The 25,441-nt window shown below is 42.8% G+C and overlaps 1 protein-coding gene across 3 annotated transcripts in view; it reads left to right on the top strand.

The window, feature by feature from the left end:
• The window catches only part of Otud7a (OTU deubiquitinase 7A), a 324,086-nt gene that overhangs the window by 236,985 nt on the left and 61,660 nt on the right, over nt 1–25,441 (top strand). For all 3 annotated transcript variants that reach the window (XM_029480173.2, XM_029480172.2, XM_029480170.2), the window contains one exon: nt 15,113–15,295. In XM_029480173.2, coding sequence (XP_029336033.1) covers nt 15,113–15,295 — 183 coding nt within the window. The remainder of the gene's footprint in view (nt 1–15,112; nt 15,296–25,441) is intronic.

The following is a 25,441-nucleotide window of genomic DNA, read 5'->3' as shown; positions in this document are numbered from 1 at the left end:
CACTTGGGAAGTGGGAACAGTCACAGCTCCCCCCAAGTCCCACTTGATACATGAGTATGCCTTCAGTCTCTCAGCAAGATTTCTTTGATTCTGAACACGCAGAAAATATCCTTAGAGCCCATCAGCCTTTCTGTTGTGTGGATGGACTGACCACCCACGGACAGCTGCTAACTGTGCACTAGGCTTATGGATCCCTTATGGGCTAATCCTCTTCAAGGAGAGTCTTAGGCCCAGGTGTGAGGCTTGGACCCCAGTAGCTATCACGGCTTTCATTGTCTCCCTTGTGGTACATGGACACTGTAGGAGGAGAGCTGGTAGACTTCCAGGTAAAAACTGGATAGAAAGAGCTGTAAGGCTTTTCTTCCAAGTGACATGTTAAGACTCCTCCTGGGGGCTAGCTTGGCAAACATCCAAGACACACACACGAAGTGATTTATTTCTCAGATCTCCGGGATTTACTGTGCGCTTACTGTAGTTTTTCAAGCCTGCCTGGGGAATTTTAACTAAAACAATTTTAGCTGAAAGGAATGGGTTCTTAAATCCCATGCAGACTGACAGCATTGGATACACAGTAAGGACAGGCACTGCCCAAGGAGGGCCCTTGGCAGACATCCCTCCCTCCGAAGCCTCTGACAGCTTCAGCAGAGCCCGCTTTCGCTGTTACGTAGATCCAGATTCATGCTGACAGCTGACTTCATTCTCTTAAGCTTCTTAAGCATCGGTGTTGGGCTTACTTGTGAAGCACCAGTTTAAAATTAAAAGCCAGGAGGCTCAGTTGTCTTAGTCAACTCTCCATCACTATCACAAAGATATGAGGTGATCTAGAAAGAGGAAAGGTTTCTCTTGGCTGACAGTTAGGGAGGTTCAGGGAAATCATTTTTAGGTACCTTTGTTCTGAGCCTGTGGTGGAGCAATACCTGGTCACACAAGCATGTCATAGAGAAAAACTGCCTATCTCACCAGCCAGGAAGCACACACAGACATGGATACATACGTGCATGCGTGCCCGCACACACACACACACACTCTTCTGAGCAGTATTAAGTATCCTAATTATGCCAGTTGGGTTAGCGACACTGATGCTGCTTGCTGTCGCTGAGCTCAGTGTGTAGCTGCAGGCTGGCTAAAAGGAGGTTGATTCAGCTCAGTGAGAAGATTGAACCACAGGTTAATTACAGCTTTCTACTCCACGGCATGCTATTCCCGCACACCCCCACCCTCCTCCACAGAAGCAGTTGTAGCAGAGTGTTGCCTGGACACCTGGGTGAACGGCAGAAGGGTGTGGTGGAGTAGGAGAGAGCCATTCCCTGAACTCACTCATTTGCCTTTGAAATCAAGTAATATTTTTTTCAACCCATCTGAGACTTTATAAAATTAGGTATTTTATAAAGCTCTAACTGGGAGACTATCATTTCGGTCCTGCTGGCCTTGTGTGGTTTAACTGATCCAAAGGTTGACTCTATAACCCCTTGCTTGGTTATTTCTTTGTTGGAGTATGAAATGTGTTAGCACAAAAACCTGCAATCTCCAAACTCAGAATTTCACATCTCTGATTCCTTTTCTGGTTCTTGGAATCAAAAGCCTTATACATACTGGGCAAAAGAATTTGAGGCTGATCTATTCCTCCAACCCTAAATCTCCAGTTATCTTAAGCACAGTCCAAACAAGCAGAGGTAACTATCATCTAGGCCAGCGCTTCTCAACCTTCCTAATGCTGTAACCCTTTAATATAATTCCTTGTGTCATGGTAACCCCCAACCATAAAATTATTTTATTGCTACTTCAAAACTATAAATTTTGCTACTGTTATGAATTGTAGTATTTTGCTACTGTTATGAATTGTAGTAAAAATATCTGATAAGCAAGGTGCCTGACAGGCCGCCTGCATGGAGCTGCCCTAGGTCCTCTGCATACATGCTATGGTTGTGCAGCCTGGTACTTTTGTGAGACTCCTAACAGTGGGAGTAGAGGTATCTCTGACTCTTGTGCCTGCTTCTGGGATCCTTTTCTCCCTACTCAGTTGTCTCATCTAGCCTTGGTATGAGGGTATGTGCCTAGTCTTTTTCCCCAATATAATATCTTTATTGATTATTTGATAATTTCACATAACACACCCTGATCACACTCACTTCACAGTCCTCCCATGTCCGCCCCCCCCCCGGCCCCCGCACCCTTGTGATGACCCTCAGGAAAAAAAAAAAAAAGAAAGAAAGAAAGGAAAAAAATAAAAATTAGTCCAATCGTGTTGCCTGTATACTCACTGGAGCATGGTCAAACTCTCAGAGGCCAGCTTCTTAAAGAAAATGGAGTCCTTCCCCACCACCCCTAGTTATGGCAACCCCTAGTTTGGTGGATATCCCTAGGAGGTCTGCTCTTTTCTAAAGGGAAATGATGGACTTGATCTGGGAAAGAGAGGCCCTAGGGAGGAGGGACTGAGGAGAGGAGGGAGGAAGGAGAGGCACTGGGGAAGAGGGACTGAGAGGAGAGGAGGGAGGAAGAACTGTGGTTAGGATGTAATATATGAAAGAAAAAGTCAACTTTAAAAAAAAAAAGATATTTGATGTACAACCCCTGTCCTAACCCACACGTTGAGAACTTATCTAGAGCCTTTTACCTAGCCTGAGTGAGATAACCCAGTCAAAAAACACAAATGGTATGCACTCACTGATAAGTGGATATTAGCCTAAAAGCTCAGAATATCCAAGATACAATTCACAGACCACACAAAGCTCAGGAATGAGGAAGACCACAGGGTGGGTGCTTTGGTCCTTCTTAGAAGGAGAACAAAGTACTCACAGGAGCAAATATGGAGATAAAGTGTTGAGCAGAGACTGAAGGAAAGGCCACCCAGAGACTGTCCCACCTGGGGATTCAGCCCATATACAGTTACCAAACCTAGACACTATTGTGGATGCCAAGAAGTGCATGCTGAAAGGAGCCTGATATAGCTGTCTCCTGAGAGTCCCTGCCAGAGCCTTATAAATACAGAGGTGGATGCTCACAGCTCATTGGACTGAGCACAGGGTTCCCAATAGAGGAGTTAGAGAAAGGACTGAAGTGGGTTGCAACCCCATAGGAGGAACAACAATATCAACCAACCAGACACCCTAGAGCTCCCAGAGACTACGCCACCAACCAAGGAATACACATGGAAAGTCCCATGGCTCCAGCTGCATATGTAGCAGAGGATGGCCTTGTCATGCTTCAATGGGAGGATAGGACCTTGGTCCTATGAAGACTCGATAGATGCCCCAGTGTAGGTGAATCAAGGGCGGGGAGGCAGGAGTGGGTGGGTGGAGGAACACCCTCATAGAAGCAGGGGGAGGGAGGATGTGATAGGATGTTTCTGGGAGGGGGGAACTGGGAAAGGGATAACATTTGAAATGTAAATAAAGAAAATATCCAATAAAAAAACAAAAAAAGAAAAAATATCCACAGAGGGTGGAAAAAAGATATTTGATGTGCAACCCCTGTCCTAACCCACAGGTTGAGAACTTATCTAGAACCTTTTACCTAGCCTGCTAACCTCTCCCCAGGAACTGATAAAACACTTATCAGCTTTGTGTGGCTTGACTCCAAACTCTCTGACCTGGAGCCTCTGCTTGTGTGTCTGTGTCTACATAGTTCCTGTACATTGACATATATGTACATAGAAAAAGGAGGAGAGAGGAGGGAATGTGATGTACCTATCACAGGGAATCAAGGTAGTAGCACATGCAGTTGTGGGGACTGAAGGGGCCCATGATTTGCAGTAAGGAGACTGTAGGACAGGAGGATTAATGGTGACAGCAGGCTCTCCCCTGCCAGCAGAGCTATATCCCTGGTAAGCATTTCTGTTCCATTCAGGTGACAATTGGATGCGGCCCAACCACCCTTGGAAGACTTCACCCAGCCTATAGATTCATATGTTCATCTTGTCAAGAGATATCTTCACCCAGAGTCAGAGATGTACCCAGAGTCACAGTTGAGGCTTTGTCTGGCACCTGGTGGCAGAGTCAGGTCTACATGGCAAATGAGCTGTCACAGCCCCTGGGATCCTTTTGCAGTCTGTCTCTTCTGGGAGATGTGTGCCTCCTCCCTCTCCCTCAGGCCCCTGCTGTGCTTGCACCCACTCCTACTGTGGGCATCTTTCCAGAGAATGCTTGACTGAGCATCTCCAGGAAAGCTGTGTGTTCTACTGCCACCTTGTGGTCATGTCTTTATTTCCCTGTGCAGCCCCAGTCTCTCCAGTGCTGTCACTTCTGTGCAATTCCCTGAAGAAGCTTTGCAAATCATCGGTCCCTTGTATATGCTGTGCTCTTCACTGCCTTTCTCCTTCTCCTTTGAGAAGAATCCATTCCATTACTCACAAATGATAGGTGTGTAACCCCTATGCAGACTCCTTGTCCTTTCACACACACCTCTCAGCCATCATTGGTCACCACAGCTGTCCCCTGCATGCTCAGCCAATTATTAGCTGATTACAAAGTGCCCAGTAGTCTTCATTCATTTTTATGTCATCAACACCCAGAAGTGTCTTCCTGTACTGCTAAGTGACCCAGGGCCACCAAGCAGAATATCCTTGTTTAGGTCCTTGCCTGTAGCTTTTGGCTGTTCCGTTTAGCTGTTTTTTAGGCTTCTATGAAAGTGTTTCTCCCTGCAATTGCACAGTCACTGAGACTAATTGTGCTCTAAATGTAGAGAAGAATTGAAAATCATGCTATGTTTATAAGCTTAGGTGGGGATCTTAGGTATACGATCTCAATATGTAAGTACATAAGCACATATACATTCATATAATAATAAAGCAATTTCAAAGATGGCCTAGTCAGCCATCATTGGGAATAGAGGCCTCTTGGTCTTGCAAACTTTATATGCCCCAGTACAGGGGAACGCCAGGGCCAAGAAGTGGGAGTGGGTGGGTAGGGAAGCAGGATGTGGGAGGGTATAGGGGACTTTCTGGATAGTATTTGAAATGTAAATGAAGAAAATATTTAATAAAAAAATTGAAAAAAGAAAGAAAAAATAATAAAACAATTTAATTTGTGGAACTGTGTCAACAGAGTTAGCATCTACAATCTATATAATTTTAACCTGCTTTCCTTTTATTTCTTTAAGATATATAACCAAATTGAAACTTTTTATATCAAAATTATTTAATAAGCAATATAAAATGATCGAACCCACAATTTATTTTCATTTGGAGTTGTGAACATACTCATTAAAGTTAAAGTCAAACTGGGCATGGTCGCACAGAACCAGTAATCCCAATGCTTGGGAGGCTGAGGCAGAAGGATTGCAGTTTAAGGCCTACCTGGGCCACATAGCAAGAAAACATAAATAATGAAAAGGAGCCAGCTGTTATCCAGACAAACAAATCATGTCTACCAGACACATGAACTTAAGCCATGTGGATTTTCTTAACATCAGTGTGAGTCTGTTGAAGAATAAAATGAGAAAATGAAGGTCACTCATCGCCGTGGGCTTTAGAGAGAATTGCAAGGAAATTCTGGTATCTCTCATCTCAGTTTTCATGTACAGACTACACATACAGTGTATCAATGTATGTGTGCATATGTACATACATGTGTTGTATACATGCATTCGATATGTGCACACACCCAGGAATTGGTATTGAGTATCCTATATTCAAGTCATTACCTAGGTTGATGACATTCTGATTAAGCCCACATCTTCTGGGAGTTTAGATGTCAACAACGGGCTGTTTACCAAGAGCCACCCTTCTTCTCCCTGCCCAAGCCCCTAGTACTCATTCCTCAGGATCTTTGAACATCATGTGTCAGTGGAATGGTAGGGAGAAAAGCACAAACATTCCAGCCCAGCCTTGGCAGCCTGTACGGGCAGACACAGCAGAGGAAAGATCTCAGTGACCTACAGGAGAAACTATGCCCTTGGGTTCTTTCCTTCCTGGCCAAGTGGGCTGGTACATTTTGAAGATGGCACACAAAAACTGTGTGTATGCATGCATGGATTCCTAGATGACAGTGTGGAGCAGAACCACTCCCAGCCTGGACTCCTGGGATTGGCTGCCACGGGTAGAAGGAATTGACCTTTGGTTAGCAAGTTAATGACAAGGGATGTGAGCTCCACTGATTGCCACAGCTCAACTGACCCTAGTTCATTATTTTTATTGAATACATAGGTGGCTGCTAAGTCTTCTGCTATATATTGTGGTTGTTTAGTTTGGGGTTTCTGTGGGACTCCTAACAGAGGGAGTGGGGTGTCTTTGATTCTTATTTCTACTCTTGCAACCCTCTTCTTCATACTGGGCTGCCTCACTCATCCAGCCATAATATGAGGGGCTGGACCTACTCTTATTGGATCTTGTTATGCTGTGTTCAGTTCATGTCTCTCGGAGGCCAGCTCTCTTCTAAAAGAGAATGGAGGAGGAGTGGATCTGGGGGAGAAGGGATGGCAGGGGTAGGGAAACTGGGAGGAGTGGAGATGAGAAGGTTGCAGTAGACATGGTAGAGATGTACAGTATGAGAGAAGAATAAATAAAACTACTAAGATGGCACCAAGTTATATGTAACGAAATTCATTATTTCAGTATTACAGGTTTGGCTTTCGTTTTGTCGGTTGGAGTTTTGCTGGTGCTGTTGTCTATAGAGATGAGTATTGAACCCAGGGTTTTGCACTTCCCAGGCAGATGCTGCACCAAGCTTCACCTTCACCCCGCGTACCGCAGTTTCGAAGGCTTAGTCATAAACACTGGAGCCCCATTGTGTCTCTTCCTAGCCACCACACCAGCACAGGGAGCCAGGCCCCCTGCATTTTCTCCTTCTTCCCTTGCTTCCCTTCAGTGCTTGATCACACACACCTGCATCTGTAGCTGTGTGTTGTTTAGAATTACAGGTTTGAACTTCAGAAATGAAAGCTAAGATCATAGGACCCCCTAGGATCACTCTTCTCCCCGGCGACAGGGTGTTCCTGGGACCCATCTGTGTTGTATGAAATGTAACTGCCTTGTCCTTGCTGCAGAGCAGTCTACTGTTTAAGCGCATGAGTGTATGCTTTCTGATTCACTCTGCTTTGGATAAACATGTACCTTATGTCTTTTTTCTACATGAACCGAGTTTCCAAGCAGGTTTCCATAGAGTTCCTTCAGGGTGTCATGTGTGCAGGCATTTCTTGATGCTGCTGGATGCCAGGGTGTGTGACATCTAAATATTTTTAAAAAAGGTTGGGGGGGATGATTTATCTCAGGAGAGTCCACCAGAAACTAGAGGAAGCAGGGATGGATATTCCAAGCTGAAGGGTCAGCCAGTATTAAGGCCCCATGGTAGGAAGCTCTCTCTGGATGGCCAGAGAAAGAGAAAAGGAGAGGCTGACACCCCAGTGTACACTGTAAGAGGCTGGGGGCAATGCAGAAGACTCTGCAGTTACTAGAGAAATAGTCAGAAGTTTCCATTTCTGGGACCTCAGAGGAGAGAAACAGAGTGAGACTTGGCTACAAGGCTAGTTGGCGTCCATGGAGAGCAGACAGCAGGGTCCACCAGATGGGAGGAAAGGGAGAAATCAGAGATGCCACCTTCTCTAAAAGGTACTTGCTTTACTGTGACAAAGTGGGATCCCAGCACAGCCAGCGTGTGGACGAAACTCCTGTCATGGCTTGAGAAGCTAAGTTAAGCCACTGGGTAAGGAATAGGGTGTGAAAGTCAAGAATTTGTCCAGGAAGCCTGGATGACTAGCTGTCACAGAGAACTTTCAGGGAACTGTGAAGCCCAGGAATAGATCCCCAGCACAGGGAGAAGAAAAAATAAAAATAAAAAAGGTTTGTGGAAAGGCCAGTCTCCAGGGATGTCAGCACCGAGATGACATTCTTGAGTAGCTTAGGGCAAGTGGGGAGTTGTATCTCGGAACTAAAAAGCCTTTCACAAGAAGAGGAAAAGAGCCATGAAGGATAAAAGAGGTGAAGTCAAAGGACTAGCAGATAGACTCAGAGGATTCACCATCAGCCCAGGAGCCTGCCTATGCAACAGGGTCAGCAAAGTGAGGCAAGGACACAGGGAGGAACTACGCAGCTGCAGTGTAGAGTGAAACCTGTCATGTGCAGGATGTGCGTGGAACTGAGAGACATTAGGGTAAGTGAGAAAGGCCAGACAGAAAAGCAAGTGTCGCATGTTCCCTCTCAAACAGGAAGGCTGGAACGTGTACAACAGGGACTCCTAGAAGTCAGGAAGGGTCTGAGTGAAGGAAAGTGGAAAAGGCAGGTCATGTCTAATCAGAGCATGCTGTGTGTATGGAAAGATCACAGTGGCTCCACCAATACACACAATTAATATGTGTCAATAAATGCTTTACAAGTTTCATAAGAGGTATTTTGATATCCCAGTGCCAAGAAGAAAAAGAAGACAGAAAGAACTGAATAGTGTTGAGTGTTCCTGGAGGCTGGCAGAGCCTGGGTCATTGATGCTGGTTACAGGACTCCTGTCACTACAGTGATGACAACCACAAGACAAGCAACTGCAGACAAATCTAGAATTGTTTACTCACAGTGAGAGTGCAGCCATGCCATCTTGCTTGCTCCCTTGGTTCCTGTGGCCAACTCCCAGGAGGATATGTCTACCTTTTTTCTTCTAATTCCAGCTAGACTTCCGAGGAGCCAAAGAAACCATTTCCAGCCCGTGTGGGTTTTCACTTTTAAAATCATAAAATGTATAATGTCCCTTACATTTTTACCTCAACTAGTTCCTCCAAGTGTTGCCAAAAGTACAAAACAAGAGAGACACATTCCCCAGTGTCACAGAGGGAGTTCAGGCAGGGCTGCTCCACCACTGACAGGGTGTAATTCATGGGACATCTCACTGAATGCCTGCAACTCACCACTCAGCCGGCTCTCATGTAGGAAACACTGCTCTCTGTCACTGCAGGCTGGCTGTTGAATACCACAACCTTGTTCTAGCTTGATGGGTGTTTAAGCTGTTCACACTATGTGTGCAAGCTAAACTGAGACTTTCATTCAAATTCTAAGTGAACTCGTTTGAAGAAATGGATGTTAAAAAAAAAAACTCAAGCCAGTGGCTTCCTCCCACCACACCAGCCCACTGTCCAGTCCCTATTCTCCCTCCTCTTCCTTGTGCCTTCTTTGTCTGTCTACTTTGAAAGACAAAAATGAGTAGGAAAATGGAATCCCTCCTAGAGTCGTATTAGGATGAACTGAAGCCATGTAATGCACCTAGCTTGGAATCTGCATATCCTTCCCTGAACATGTCTCTTCCCTTTTTTCTCCTTCAGAGTCCATCCTTATAGCCAGAGCCTTCATCTCCACTCTCACTGGTGATGCCATCACAGTCTGTCCTGTTTTGCTTCAGTCAGCTCCTAAGCTCCCTGCAGCTCTGGTGTTTCTCTGCCACAGCCTCTGCTGTTTCACCAGGGTCATTTTTCTTAAATGAACATTATCTTTCTAAACTGAAAGGCTTAGTGTCTTAGTTTAGACTTGATTGCAACATAACCACAGCAACTCTTATGAAAGAAGGCATTTAACTGGGGCTGGCTTAACAGACTCAGAAGTTCAGTCCATTATTGTCATGGCAGGAAGCATGACTGTGTGCAGGCAGACACGGTGCTGGAGGAGCCAACAATTCTACATCTTGATCCACGGACTGTATCACTTGAGACTGTATCAGCTGAATATAAGAGACTTCAAATCATGGGTGCCTCCAAAGTGACACCCATCCTCTAACAAAGCCATACCTCCTAATAGTGCCACTCCCTATGGGCCAAGCATTCAAATACATGAGTCTATGGGGGCCATAGCTATTCAAACCACATTTACCAAATAACACTTTTATCTAGAATGCCTTTGTTGCTCTTCTCCCAGAGCCTCATCCTCCCACCTACAGCTTCTGCCATCAGCCTGACCACATCTCTCCCCTCACCTCCCAGCACCCATTCCTTGTGACCTGCACCTGTATAGCCTCAGCCTGCTGGGTGACTTAGCTGCTAGGTTAGTCCTCTGTAAGCTCCTGTCCTGGCTCTTCACCAAGAGACTGTTGGCTTCTTGGATCACCCTCACAATCTTAGCTACCATCCCCTCTTAGGTATCCCAATGGACCCTGTGACCCTACATGGCACTTAGGTCCCATTGGAATTATCTGTTCTGACTTTTCCCCTTAGTATTTAGGAATATATTGGACACAAGTATCAAGAGTATATAAAAGTTGATTGTGTATAATTGTGTTTGTATATATATACATATATACACACACACATATATATATACATATATATGTATATAATATATAATATACACAATTGTATACCTGTATATATATGGAGTTATGTATTTATAATTAATAATTTATCTTTACACAGACATGCGTGCATACACATAGAAATCATGACCTTGCTTTACTTTTGTGCCAGATTCACAGTATAGCTGAGGCTAGCATGAAATACAGTATGAAGCCCAGGCTGAACCTCATATTCATTATCCTCTTGCCACAGCCTCATGTCTGGGATTACAGGTGTGCACCAACGTGCCAAGATAACAGAGATGAGAGATGGTCGGTTCATTCAGGCCCTCATTTGTTTGTTTATTTCTAGATGTTCTTAGCTGTTGGACTTTTTTTGACGAACTCATGTTTGCTTGCAAAAAGGTTGCCACAACTCCATAGCCCACCATCTTGGCATCCAAAGTATTAGGAGTCGGGGAAAGTCAGCACACAGCAGCCCTCCTCTTATGCCTGGATACTCTCCAGTCAGAAGGAGAGAATAATCACAAATGTTTCATCAGACCAAGGTCCTGATCTGGCACTGAGAAATGACAGTGTCCAGAAGTAAAGGAGGGCTGGAACAGCAACATGACACAAGAGGTGCTTGGAGGAGGGTAGTGGGGGAAGAAAAGGCCAGCCAGAGGGTAAACAGAGGCTGGACACATGGAATGTGGACAGGACTACTGCTGTGTCAGCAGAGTGACAAAAGAGCAATTCATAGAGGATCGGAAAGCAGACACCAGGATACGTTGTGTGTCCAGAACAGGGTTAGCAGTGGGATATTATGCGGTGGTTTTAGATTTTAAAGTTCCCTATTACAATTACTAAGCAGAATATCAACATGGTCATTTCATTTCCAAATGGATGGAGCCAGCTGTCCTACAACCTACTGGGAATCAGCTCAGACAGTCAGTGGTATAATGTCCTTCCACTAGAAGCCTTTGGATGAAGACATACAACTCTCAGCTCTGCCTGCACCATGCCTGCCTGGATACTGCCATTCTCCCACCTTGAAGATAATGGACTGAACCTCTGAACCTGTAAGGCAGCCCCAATTAAATGTTGTTTTTTATAAGACTTGCCTTGGTCATGGTGTCTGTTCACAGCAGTAAAACCCTAACTAATACAGAAGTTGGCTAATATCCACTTATCAGTGAGTGCATACCATGTGTGTTCTCTTGTGATGGGTTACCTCACTCAGGATGATATTTTCTAGTTCTATCCATTTGTCTAAGAATTTCATTAATTCATCATTTTAATAACTGAGTAGTACTCCATTGTGTAAATATACCACATTTTCTGTATCCATTCCTCTGTTGAAGGACATCTGGGGTTTTTCAAGTTTCTGGCTATTATAAATAAGGCTGCTATGAACATAATGGAGCATGTGTCCTTATTACATGTTGGAGCATCTTTTGGGTATATGCCCAGGAGTGATATAGCTTGGTCTTCAGGTAGGACTATGTCCAATTTTCTGAGGAACCACAAAACTGATTTCCAGAGTGGTTGTACCAGCTTGCAATCCCACCAGCAATGGAGGTATGTCTATCTTCACATCCTTGCCAGCATCTGCTGTCACCTGAGTTTTTGTTCAGTTGGCTCTTTATGTCTCTATTTGATAACTACACAGTTCAGCCAGCACTCTGAATGCCTTCACACTCTGCAGACACTGTGCCTGCACTTTTTTCCGTGTTTTTTGTTTGTTTTTTTTTTGTTTTTTAACTGACTTATTTTGCAAATAAGCCTTTAATGTATGATATGAGTTGCCTACAGAGTCTTCATAGGACCAAGGACCTCTCCTCCCATTGATGCATGGCACAATCCTCTGCTACATATGCAGCTGGATGTTGATGGCTTAGTCCCTGGGAGTTCTGGGGGAACTCCCGGGAAGGCATTTGTCCTGGCATTCCAATTCATTTGAGATTTTGGGGCGACTTCTCTTTTCAAACCTGGTTGTTCTGGCCCACTTCTCCAGATAAAGATCAGCTTTACTACCAGGGTTCCTAGCTTAGTAGCAGAATGATTGCCAAGCATGTACAAGGTCCTGGGTTTCATCCCCAGTGCTGCAAACAGACAAGTTAATTCATTAACCTTACCTCATTCTGTGTGAGTGTAATGCTGCTAGTCACAGGCTTCTACTTATGGTTTGGGAGTCATAGTAAATGTATAAGCTAACTTAGGAAGAAATTATAATACTTAATCTTTCAGACAAAGAACATAATGAATGTAAACTCCCTAGTGTGCCCTTTAGAAATACTATGTAGCCTGGTGAGGTAGATTGATGGATATGTATCCTACATTTAAGGATAGTCCTCTGTATTTTATCTTTGGGTTAAAACTTATAAATTATAAACATATCTTATTAATACAATTGTAATATTCTATTCCTTTATGTTTTCTAACAGCTTTGTCATTACAAATGAAGGCTACTTATTCAAGCTTGTTCATTTATATCCAGTTTATTAATCATGAAACAGTGTCTATGGGTGGTAACCTGCTTTCCATCCCTGTGAGGATGGAGGAAGGTATCCCACACAGCCTCAAGGTGGAGTTCAGTCTGAGGTGATGAGCAGAAATGAGATGCCATTCCTGAGACAGAGCTTTTCAGTTGTGAGGGGGTCGAGGGGAGCATTCCAGAGTATCACCAAGTTTGCCGTGTGGCTGCTCATCAGGTCTAAAACAAGAGCCCAGGCTGACTGATTCTCAGTTTGTTTGCTGACATTAGAATCTGCCCCATGGAACTGGCGTGTAGAACATCTGCTAGGTCTGCATGAGGCTGTAGGTTCCATGCCCAGACTACAGATCTGCCCCACTTACAGTACTCTCTGGAATCATTTATGCCCATGTGTTTATTTCAGAGCCTTGCGGTAATTCCCACCTTTTAATTTTTAAATTCCATATGTAGCTGTTTATATCTTGAGTTTTCATCTATGCCTAGAATTTGCTTTAATTGATTGTGCAAACACAGACTCGTGGTGTAGGAAGTCTGTTCGTGAATCAGGAGGCCCAGCACATGGAAGTACCAGGTTAGTCAGGAAATGGAGGGATGAGAGGCATGGGAACAAGATTTCTATGAGAAAGGGGACAGGGCAGACAAGCATGGTTGGGATGGGCTAGTCTCAGTGTCAGCAGGCTCCAAGGTAGAAGCCATCCTGGGCTGTGGGTGTCCTAGCATGCCTAAGGAAGGCAGTGCAAAGGCAGTGTAACAGCCCAGTGGAGGTAGGATGTGCCATGGAGGTCACAGAGGCGAGGGACAGCCTCTCCTTTCCAGGAGGCAGAACCTCCTGTGTGCCACACATCACACATACAGAAAATGAAAAACAGTGAACCACCTCTGTTGTAAATCGAGCTCTTAAGCCTAGCCATGTTACTTTCTTAGTCTTGTTTAATGGTTTATGCCTGAATTCTGTATTGTTACAAGGGCAGGATTACATTGGTATTGCCTTGGCTGGTGTCCATCATGTAGTGGCCTTTAAAAATAGCTTTGCATTAGATGTGAAATTTTTTTGGTGGTACCACATATTAAACCTAAGGATTTGGGCATGTTCCCCCAGCCTTATACCTGAGCTGCATCCACAGCTCTCTCTCTCTCTCTCTCTCTCTCTCTCTCTCTCTCTCTCTCTCTCTCTCACACACACACACACACACACACTTTCTATTTTGATACAGTCTCAGTGAGTCACCCAGACTCACCTTCAGCTCCCTTTTTACCCCAGGCAGGCCTTGAAAGTGTAATCCTCCTGCCTCAGCCTGCCAGGTAGCTGGGATGTCAGGCCTGCACCACCATGTATATCACTTACATACAACAAATATTCATTCCATTTCCTTAAATGATGTGTTAAGCCTACTCCCACGGTGCTGTGTGAGATAAGATTGGTTGTATCATGCATTCTACTTTAAAATGAGTACTTTAAATGTCAATCACTATGTTTTCTTAGCTTTTTATCTCAAAAATTCTTTCAGGTATTTAGAAAACTTGCATCCACTGACTAGTAGTTACTTTTATTTCTGCTTTTGTTCTCTCTCTTTTCTTTAGATGGTTAAGTTCATTTCCTATGGTATGTCTCAATGCTCTATGCCTCTGATTCTCCTCCCTCCCCTCCTCTAATTTTAGAAGCTATAAGTTCCACCAGCTTGGGTATGCTCCTGCAAGGGGTGTTCCAGGCTTCATCATGTCATGGCAGAAATGTGTGTGACTGTGTGTGTATATATGTGTGCCATGAGTATGTGTATATTTGAACATTTATCTGTGAGTGTCTATACTTGTGTGAGTATGTATATATCTGTACATGTGTGTGTGTATCTGTGTGTGTCAATACATGTGTGTTTGTGAGTGTGTGTGTCTATACACATATGTTTGTGAATGTGTGCATCTTTGCTTGTGTATTTATGTGTGTGCATGTGTGCAAGTATTCTCTTCTCATAAAGCTACCAGAATTCGGTGTGGGGACTCACCTCTAATGACCTAATGTCTTAAGTTTCTACCCTTTTAGTACCTTGACATAGACCTTGGAAGGGTGACCATTTTCATTCCAGAGCAGAGGTCCCCAAAGTCAGCATGTGGCATTGTATGCAACAACTCAGAAGTTCAGCCATGCTGTTTCTCAAACCTGACCTGTAAAACTTCCCACTTCCTTTTGAAGTATCCGAAACCAGTGCTGTATGGCCTGCATTTTCTCCTCTGGTACACCTCTCACTAAGCAGTACACTTTGGTGGTCATTAGAGACATAATGTTTACAGGGGTGTGTGTGTGTGTGTGTGTGTGTGTGTGTGTGTGTGTGTATACACTCTACTTTCAGATACTGCTCATTAACATGCTGACTGGCACATTTTCTCCAGCAAATCTAGGATTCCTCAATTCCTGTTATAATCTCCTGTTGTTTCTTATCCACAGGTAAAAACTGGGACCTGACAGCTGCACTAAGCGACTATGAGCAACTGCGACAGGTGCACACAGCCAACCTGCCACATGTGTTCAATGAAGGGAGGTGTGCCAAGCAGGCCGAGCGAGAATTGCCCCAGCCTGGGCACAAGGTGGAGCGGCCTTGCCTGCAGAGGCAGGACGATATTGCCCAAGGTACCAGACAAGGGGCTTGCCAGTATGGAGAACAGAGTGGTCAATATCAACAAGCTGAGGCAAACTGACCCCTCAATGCCTTGCTCCTCACAGTAGGGCTAAAATGCAACATCTGTGGCTTCCATCTCCAGAAAGCAGGAGTGTGACTGGAGCCTTTAGAGGAGATTCATTCCTGCTTTTCATGACAGGCATCTTCTCCAGCTTGGTCTCCAAGTCATTCAGTAGTAGATTGATTCTTCCATGAGTTTCTTCTTCTCAATTGTTCTTTCACATCATCAGACCAAGATACACTTGTAACAGTGATTATAAGAGGAAACTCAAAAGGTTTTTGTCTCATCTCCCAGTGCTTGTTGTCTTAATAATCGTTAATCAGCCAAGTCTACTCTCTTCTGCTGCTGAGCTTGTTCAAGATACAAACAAGCAAGAGCCAAGGAGACTTGTAGTTTACAAGTCGCCTACTTTCCTGGGCAGTGAGAGTTAGTACATTCTCTCAGTTGCTACCTTTTGTTATATCACATATTTAGACCTTATGTGTAAATGACCATCCTGGTTCTGGGATTTTTCTTTTTGCCATTTGTTTGTCTTTGACTGTCCCCACACACATACACACATAATAAATATTGTGAGGTGGCTCAGTGGATAAGACCACTTGCTGCTCTTCCAGAAGGACCTGAGTTCAATGTCCAGAACCCACCTGGCAGCTGACAACTCTAACTCCAGAGGATCTGATGCACTATTATGACCTCATAGGGCACCAGGTACACATACATACATGCAGGCAAAGCACTCATACATGATAAAAAAAAAATCTTTAAAGAAATGCTTAGTCTTGTAAATCTCAGGCTGCTACTTCCCTCCCTGCAGGCTGGAACCATGAAGTGAGCTTGCTCTGTTTTCCCATAAATGTCTTCCTGATCAAGTGTTTGCTCACTGCATGCAAACCCAGTTTTTCGCTCAGCTTCTGCCAGCTCTGTGTGTGGCTCTGGCTTTGCCTGGTTGCATATTTTGAAGAGTGGAGCCTGGAATCTTGTTTTAACTTTAACATTGTGGTGTGCTTGCTAGGTGGCCTTCTCCTCTGCTACATGCCTGTTTCCTTGTGTCGTTCCTTTTTCTATCTATCGGCATCCTTATCAACTTGTAGTTCCTCTGTAAGAGGAAAGCACAGGATTTCTATCCATGTGTATCTCCCACTGTATCATTTGGCTTATGGCTTTCTATTCAGAAGAGTTTGCCATACAGAGGTGTTAACATAATTAATGCCCCAGCCTATGTGCTTGTCTCTGGATTTGGAAATAAAATACATAGTCGATAAACCTTATTGCTATTTGTCAATGTAGTCCTCAAGTGTTTCCATCAGTTTGAAATCCCTTATAAACAATAGCAAAGTCTCTATGATGCCGTCTTCTGGATAGAGTGCTACTTTCCCGGATATTGGTCAGGTCACCTTTCCCCTCTGGACTAAATGCCAACTGGACCATATTTTAAAGTCTTGGCCACTGCAAGATCTGTTTGTGGACCCTGTGTGTGTAGCGTGCAGCTGTCTAGCTGTTCACCTGGAGTCTGTCTGTTTCATGTACGTTACTCTCTAATGCAAACCCCCTGCCTTCCCAAGCGTACTCACTACTTTTATGAGCTATGCTTGTATGTGAGCCTTATTGCAATTCTAATTGTAATTGAATGGGCTCCTAGTGTTTCAAGTTGGCATACTTGCATCCAATGCTGTTGCTATCCACATATTCAGATGCTGCTAAGGCTAGACACTGGAGAAAGTAGGTTGTTCTGTGCTAACCTGTCTTCCAAGCATCCAGATAGATACATTGTTATTGTCACAGAGGAATCACATCATCTAAGAGTACTTGCTATTTCTTGTTATTTGCTGTTTTTCATTAAAATAAAAATATATCACTTCCCTTCTCCATCTAACTCCTCTCATTTCTCTTCTCATTTCCCTTAAATTCATGGCCTCTTTTTATTATTGTTGTATACATGCATGCACGTACGTGCACACACACACACACACACAAATATATAAACAAAACTGACTGAGTATGTTTAGTATTGTTCATATGTGCATGATATCAAGGCTGACCACTTAGTTTTGGATAACCTAAATTAAGGGGCTCATCCCTCCAGATATTATTCTTTATATTTATTATTAATTCTTCTCAGCATTGAACACAGTGGGAGGTATATATTGCTTGAGCCTCATGTATACTAGAATTACAACCCCAATTCCAAGTATGATTCTTGAAGGCAATTTTCCATGAGATTTTATTTTATCATCCAAACAATATTTTTCTCAAGCAGAGATTTAAGTCCATTTAGTTTACTTTAATTATCTCATATCTATACCTCTACTATGTATAGTATACACTATAACTATTTAAAAGTACTTTATGTTGCATACTTTATTTGTCAAGCTTCTTATATAATTTTTTCTTCTCTGACTGATTAGGGTTCTTTTTTTCTAACATTCAAAGGTTATATGTTCAACTTTTAGTCATCTGCTAATTCCCACTGTCCTTTTATCATTCATGTCTATGTTTATGTTCACTTTCTAAAATATTATAAGCACATTATCTCACCCTGAGAACTGTGTGTGTCACATGCTCCTAACCCCTCCTTCCACCACGCCCCCTCATTTACACTCTTTTCTGCTGCCTGTATTTATTTAAGTCATGTGCTCTAAACATTTTGGCAGTGGCCAACCATAGCTACAACCGCATAAGATCATAACAAAGCCAAAAGAGTCTGACCGCTTCACAATGCCATAAGACATCACTCAAGGTTTGGCTGATGCTTGTGGGAACAGGTCTGGACTATTAGTTATGTGACAGTACAGCATGTCACCTAGTATATTACAGCACCGGTAATAAATGATGTCAGCGCGAGTATCATAAATATGCATCTATATATTTCCTATACTATGCTATTTATTGTTATCTTGCTGACCAAATGCTTTCCTGTGAGAGTCTTCCGGGTTATACTGGCTGCCGCCTCCGCACTTACCTTGCCTCTTGGTGACATAAAGAGGCCACATTGAAAGCCTGGGCTGCGTCACCCAGGTCTGTGTGAGGCCACTTCCTGGAGTCACAGAGAGACATATTTCTCAGAAGGCATCTGTCCATTAAGAGCCATGTGGCTACATTCATTTAAAAGAATGTTTCCCTTTAAATCTTACTTTCTCAGAAACCCCTTCAGCCTTTAGTACCTGAAAAGGTTTACACGACCTGCTACAGTTGTGTTAGTGGAACAGAACTCCCCAGGTCACATTGATTTCCTTGAATCCTTTATGGCCTTCCTAGGTTGTCTTCTGGAAGCTCTTTGCATCTTCTGAGAGACAGGCTCACCCTGGTACTCTAACCTCCTTCTTTGTCCTGTGTGTTCTTTGTGAGTCAATGCTTGCCCTTTTGTTCCAGATTACTTCTTAGGATATCATTAGTACCTCACATCCCAATATTCTCCGCATTTCTCTGAATACTTTTGCTGGGCTCATTTATAAGCTCCGTCCATTCAGCCTGATTCCTGTAATGTAAGTACCTTGTTTACTATTTTATGTGTGCGTGCCTTCCTCGGGTGCTTCCTCAGTTTCCCTGAGAGCACCTGGTGCTACAATTTTCAGTGCCTCAGACGGGAACGCATCAGACAAAAGGCAGGCCGTGTGGGCTCTAGCAGGTCCCCCAGCACAGTGTGAAAGGGCTGCAGGTTGACCAGCCTTGAGTCTTCTGTCTGTGTTTGACACACAATAGTTACACGTATTCATAGGGTGACATGAAGTTTCAGGATATAAGAGCAATGTCTAATAACCATGGAGCGGCTACACATCTGTCATCCTACACGTTTATCGCTTTCTCCTGAAGACATTCAAAATGTTTTCTTCTGGCAACTTTGAAAACAACAGTCAATTGTGAACTGTGCTCACTGTGAGCTAAGAGACATTAGGATATATTCCCCAGGCAGGTTCAGTTTGTACGCACTCCCAACCCCAGGTCCTCTCTCCCTCCCGCTCCTTGCTCCCTCCTTTCCACTCTAGCTTTCCACTTGATCACTTTGTTTTGTTTCTGCCTTGAGCCACATCTGTGGGTTTTGCCTGCCTTATCTTACATAGGTTCCTTAGGATCATCTACACTGTCATAAATGACACACTTTCATTCTTTCTATGAATAACTCCCATTCTCTTCTGGACATGAGCTCATTTTTCTTTTTCTTTTTTTAATATTTTTATTAGGTAATTTCCTCATTTACATTTCCAATGCTATCCCAAAAGTCCCCCATACCCTCCCCCACACTCACCTACCCACCCACTCCCACTTTTTGGCCCTGGCATTCCCCGGTACTGGGGCATATAAAGTCTGCAAGTCCAATGGCCCTCTCTTTCCAGTGATGGCCGACTAGGCCATCTTTTGATACATATGCAGCTAGAGTCAAGAGCTTCGGGGTACTGGTTAGTTCATATTGTTATTCCACCTATAGGGTTGCAGATTCCTTTAGCTCCTTGGGTACTTTCTCTAGCTCCTCCATTGGGGGGCCCTGTGATCCATCCAATAGCTGACTGTGAGCATCCACTTCTGTGTTTGCTAGGCCCCTGTATAGTCTCACAAGAGACAGCTATATCTGGGTCCTTTCAGAAAAATCTTGCTAGTGTATGCAATGGCGTCAGCATTTGGAGGCTGATTATGGGATGGATCCCTGAATATGGCAGTCTCTAGATGGTCCATCATCTTGTCTCTGCTACAAACTTTGTCTCTGTAACTCCTTCCATGGGTGTTTTGTTTCCAATTCTAAGAATGGGCAAAGTGTCCACACTTTGGTCTTCATTCTTCTTGAGTTTCATGTGTTTCGTAAATTGGATCTTGTATATTGGGTATTCTAAGTTTCTGGGCTAATATCCACTTATCAGTGAGTACATATCATTTGAGTTCTTTTGTGATTGGGTTACCTCACTCAGGATGATGCCCTCCAGGTCCAACCATTTCTCTAGGAATTTCATAAATTCATTTTTTTAATAGCTAAGTAGTACTCCATTGTGTAAATGTACCACATTTTCTGTATCCATTCCACTGTTGAGGGGCATCTGGGTTCTTTCCAGCTTCTAGCTATTATAAATAAGGCTGCTATGAACATAGTGGAGCATGTGTGCTTCTTACAGGTAGGGACAGCTTCTGGATATATACCCAGGAGAGGTATTGGTGGATCCTCCAGTAGTACTATGTCCAATTTTCTGAGGAACCGCCAGACTGATTTCCAGAGTGGTTGTACAAGCTTGCAATCCCACCAACAATGGAGGAGTGTTCCTCTTTCTCCACATCCTCGCCAGCATCTGCTGTCACCTGAATTTTTGATCTTAGCCATTCTGACTGGTGTGAGATGGAATCTCAGGGTTGTTTTGATTTGCATTTCCATGATGATTAATGATGCTGAACATTTTTTCAGGTGCTTCTCAGCCATTCGGTATTCCTCAGATGAGAATTCTTTGTTTAGATCTGAGCCCCATTTTTAATGGGGTTATTTGATTTTCTGGAGTCCACCTTCTTGAGTTTTTTATATATATTGGATATTAGTCCCCTATCTGATTTAGGATAGGTAAAGATCCTTTCCCAATCTGTTGGTGGCCTTTTTGTCTTATTGATGGTCTCTTTTGCCTTGCAGAAACTTTGCAGTTTTATGAGGTCCCATTTGTCAATTCTCGATCTTACAGCACAAGCCATTGCTGTTCTATTCAGGAATTTTTCCCCTATGCCCATATCTTTGAGGCTTTTCCCCACTTTCTGCTCTATAAGTTTCAGTGTCTCTGGTTTTATGTGGAGTTCTTTGATCCACTTAGATTTGACCTTAGTACAAGGAGATAGGAATGGATCAATTAGCATTCTTCTACATGATAACCACCAATTGTGACAGCACCATTTGTTGAAAATGCTGTCTTTTTTCCACTGGATGGTTTTAGCTCCCTTGTCAAAGATCAAGTGACCATAGGTGTGTAGGTTCATGTCTGGGTCTTCAATTCTACTCCATTGCTCTACTTGTCTGTGGCTATACCAGTACCATGCAGTTTTTATTACAATTGCTCTGTAGTAAAGCTTTAGGTCAGGCATGGTGATTCCTCTAGAGGTTCTTGTATCCTTGAGAAGAGTTTTTGCTATCCTAGGTTTTTTGTTATTCCAGATGAATTTGCAGATTGCTCTTTCTAATTCATTGAAGAATTGATTTGGAATTTTGATGGGGATTGCATTGAATCTGTAGATTGCTTTTGGCAAGTAGCCATTTTTACAATGTTGATCCTGCCAATCCATGAGCATGGGAGATCTTTCCATCTTCTGAGATCTTCTATAATTTCTTTCTTCAGAGACTTGAAGTTCTTATCATACAGATCTTTCACTTCCTTAGTTAGAGTCACGCCAAGGTATTTTATATTATTTGTGACTTGAGAAGGGTGTTGTTTCCCTAATTTCTTTCTCAGCCTGTTTATTCTTTGTGTAGAGAAAAGCCATTGTCTTGTTTGAGTTAATTTTATATCCAGCTACTTCACTGAAGCTGTTTATCAGGTTTAGAAGTTCTCCGATGGAATTTTTAGGGTCACTTATATATACTATCATATCATCTGCAAAAAGTGATATTTTGACTTCTTTCTTTCCAATTTGTATCCCCTTGATCTCCTTTTGTTGTCGAATTGCTCTGGCTAGGACTTCAAGTACTATGTTGAAGAGGTAGGGAGAAAGTGGGCAGCCTTGTCTAGTCCCTGATTTTAGTGGGATTGCTTCTAGCTTCTCACCATTTACTTTGCTGTAGATTGCTTTTATCATGTTTAGGTATGGGCCTTGAATTCCTGATCTTTCCAGGACTTTTATCTTGAATGGGTGTTGGATTTTGTCAAATGCTTTCTCCGCATCTAAGGAGATGATCATGTACTTTTTCTCTTTGAGTTTGTTTATATAATGTATTACGTTGATGGATTTCCGTTTATTAAACCATCCCTGCATCCCTGGAATAAAACCTACTTGGTCAGGATGGATGATTGTTTAATGTGTTCTTAGATTCGGTTAGCGAGAATTTTATTGAGTATTTTTGCATCGATATTCATAAGAGAAATTGGTCTGAAGTTCTCTATCTTTGTTGGATCTTTCTGTGGTTTAGTTATCAGAGTAATTGTGGCTTCATAGAATGAGTTGGGTAGAGTACCTTCTACTTCTATTTTGTGGAATAGTTGTACAGAACTGGAATTAGATCTTCTTTGAAGGTCTGATAGAACTCTGCACTAAACCCATCTGGTCCTGGGCTTTTTTTGGTTGGGAGACTATTAATGACTGCTTCTATTTCTTAGGGGATATGGGACTGTTTAGATTGTTAACTTGATCCTGATTTAACTTTGCTACCTGGTATCTGTCTAGAAATTTTTCCATTTCATCCAGGTTTTCCAGTTTTGTTGAGTATAGCCTTTTGTAGAAGGATCTGATGGTGTTTTGGATTTCTTCAGGATCTGTTGTTATGTCTCCCTTTTCATTTCTGATTTTGTTAATTAGGATGCTGTCCCTGTGCCCTCTAGTAAGTCTGGTTAAGAGTTTATCTATCTTGTTGTTTTTCTCAAAGAACCAGCTCCTCATTTGGTTGATTCTAGTTCTTGTTTCCACTTGGTTGATTTCGCCCCTGAGTTTGATTATTTCCTGCCCTCTACTCCTCTTGGGTGAATTTGCTTCCTTTTTTTCTAGAGCTTTTAGGTGTGTTGTCAAGCTGCTAGTGTGTGCTCTCTCTAGTTTCTTTTTGGAGGCACTCAGAGCTATGAGTTTCCCTCTTAGAAATGCATTAAACTCTAAAAAGTCTTTAATTTCTTTGTTTATTCCTTCCTTGACCAAGGTATTATTGAGAAGAGTGTTCAGTTTCCACATGAAAGTTGGCTTTCCATTATTTATGTTGTTATTGAAGATAAGCCTTAGTCCATGGTGATCTGATAGGATGCATGGAAAAATTTCAATATTTTTGTATCTGTTGAGGCCTGTTTTGTGACAAATTATATGGTCAATTTTGGAGAAGGTACCATGAGGTGCTGAGAAGAAGGTATATCCTTTTGTTTTAGGATAAAATGTTCTGTAGATATCTGTTAAGGCCATTTGTTTCATAACTTCTGTTAGATTCACTGTGTCCCTGTGTAGTTTCTGTTTCCACGATCTGTCTATTGATGAAAGTGGTGTGATCTGTCTATTGATGAAAGTGGTGTGTTGAAGTCTCCCACTATTATTATGTGAGGTACAATGTGTGCTTTGAGCTTTACTAAAGTTTCTTTAATGAATGTGGCTGCCCTTGCATTTGGAGCATACATATTCATAATTGAGAGTCCTTCTTGGAGGATTTTACCTTTGATGACTATGAAGTGCCTCTCCTTGTCTTTTTAATAACTTTGGGTTGGAAGTCAATTTTATTCCATATTAGAATGGCTACTCCAGCTTGTTTCTTCAGACCATTTGCTTGGAAAATTGTTTTCCAGCCTTTCACTCTGAGGTAGTGTCTGTCTTTTTCCCTGAGATTGGTTTCCTGTAAGCAGCAAAATGTTGGGTCCTGTTTGTGTAGTCAGTCTGTTAGTCTATGTCTTTTTATTGGGGAATTGAGTCCATTGATGTTAAGAGATGTTAAGGAAAAGTAATTATTGCTTCCTATTATTTTTGTTGTTAGAGTTGGCATTCTGTTCTTGTGGCTGTCTTCTTTTTGGTTTGTTGAAGGATTACTTTCTTGCTTTTTCTAGGGCATGATTTCCGTCCTTGTATTGGTTTTTTTCTGTTATTATCCTTTGAAGGACTGAATTCATGGAAAGATAATATGTGAATTTGGTTTTGTCGTGGAATACTTTGGTTTCTCCATCTATGGTAATTAAGACTTTGGCTGGGTATAGTAGCCTGGGCTGGCATTTGTGTTCTCTTAGTGTCTGTATAACATCTGTCCAGGATCTTCTGGCTTTCATAGTCTCTGGTGAAAAGTCTGGTGTAATTCTGATAGGCCAGCATTTATATGTTACTTGACCATTTCCCCTTACTGCTTTTAATATTCTATCTTTATTTAGTACATTTGTTGTTCTGATTATTATGTGTCAGGAGGAATTTCTTTTCTGGTCCAGTCTATTTGGAGTTCTGTAGGCTTCTTGTATGTTCATGGACATCTCTTTCTTTAGGTTTGGGAAGTTTTCTTCTATAATTTTGTTGAAAATATTTGCTGGCCCTTTAAGTTGAAAATCTTCATTTTCGTCTACTCCTATTATCCGTAGGTTTGGTCATCTCATTGTGTCCTGTATTTCCTGGATGTTTTGAGTTAGGATCTTTTTGCATTTTACATTTTCCTTGATTGTTGTGCCGATGTTCTCTATGGAATCTTCTGCACCTGAGATTCTCTCTTCCATGTCTTGTATTCTGTTGCTGATGCTCGCATCTATGGTTCCAGATTTCTTTCCTAGGGTTTCTATCTCCAGTGTTGCCTCACTTTGGGTTTCCTTTATTGTGTCTACTTCCCTTTTTAGGTCTTGGATGGTTTTATTCAATTCCATCACCTGTTTGGTCGTGTTTTCCTGCAATTCTTTAAGGGATTTTTGTGCTTCCTCTTTAAGGTACTCTACCTGTTTAGCAGTGTTCTCCTTTCTTTAAGTGAGTTATTAAAGTCCTTCTTGATGTCCTCTACCATCATCATGAGATATGCTTTTAAATCCGGGTCTATCTTTTCAGGTATGTTGGGGTGCCCAGGACTGGGTGGGGTGGGAGTGCTGCGTTCTGATGATGATGAGTGGTCTTGGTTTCTCTTAGTAAGATTCTTACGTTTGCCTTTCACCATCTGGTAATCTCTGGAGTTAGTTGTTATAGTTGTCTCTGGTTAGAGCTTGTTCCTCAGGTGATTATGTTAGCCTCTATCAGCAGACCTGGGAGACTATCTCTCTCCTGAGTTTCAGTGGTCAGAGTACTGTCTGCAGGCAAACTCTCCTCTTGCAGGGAAGGTGCCCAGATGTCTGGCGTTTGAACCTGCCTCCTGGCAGAAGTTGTGTTCCACTCACCAGAGGTCCTAAGATCCCGTGGAGAGTCCTGTGGTGACCTTGGGGATGTCCACAGACTCTGCGCCCAAGGTGCCCCAGTGCTGGTGCCAACCGGAAGGGACTTGTAACCCTGGTCAAGCTCATTT

The sequence above is a fragment of the Mus caroli genome, unplaced genomic scaffold (assembly GCF_978045245.1).
Source record: "Mus caroli unplaced genomic scaffold, Mus_caroli_1 scaffold_8, whole genome shotgun sequence".
Classification (NCBI taxonomy): domain Eukaryota; kingdom Metazoa; phylum Chordata; class Mammalia; order Rodentia; family Muridae; genus Mus; species Mus caroli.
This window is presented reverse-complemented; position numbering and strand designations above follow the sequence as displayed.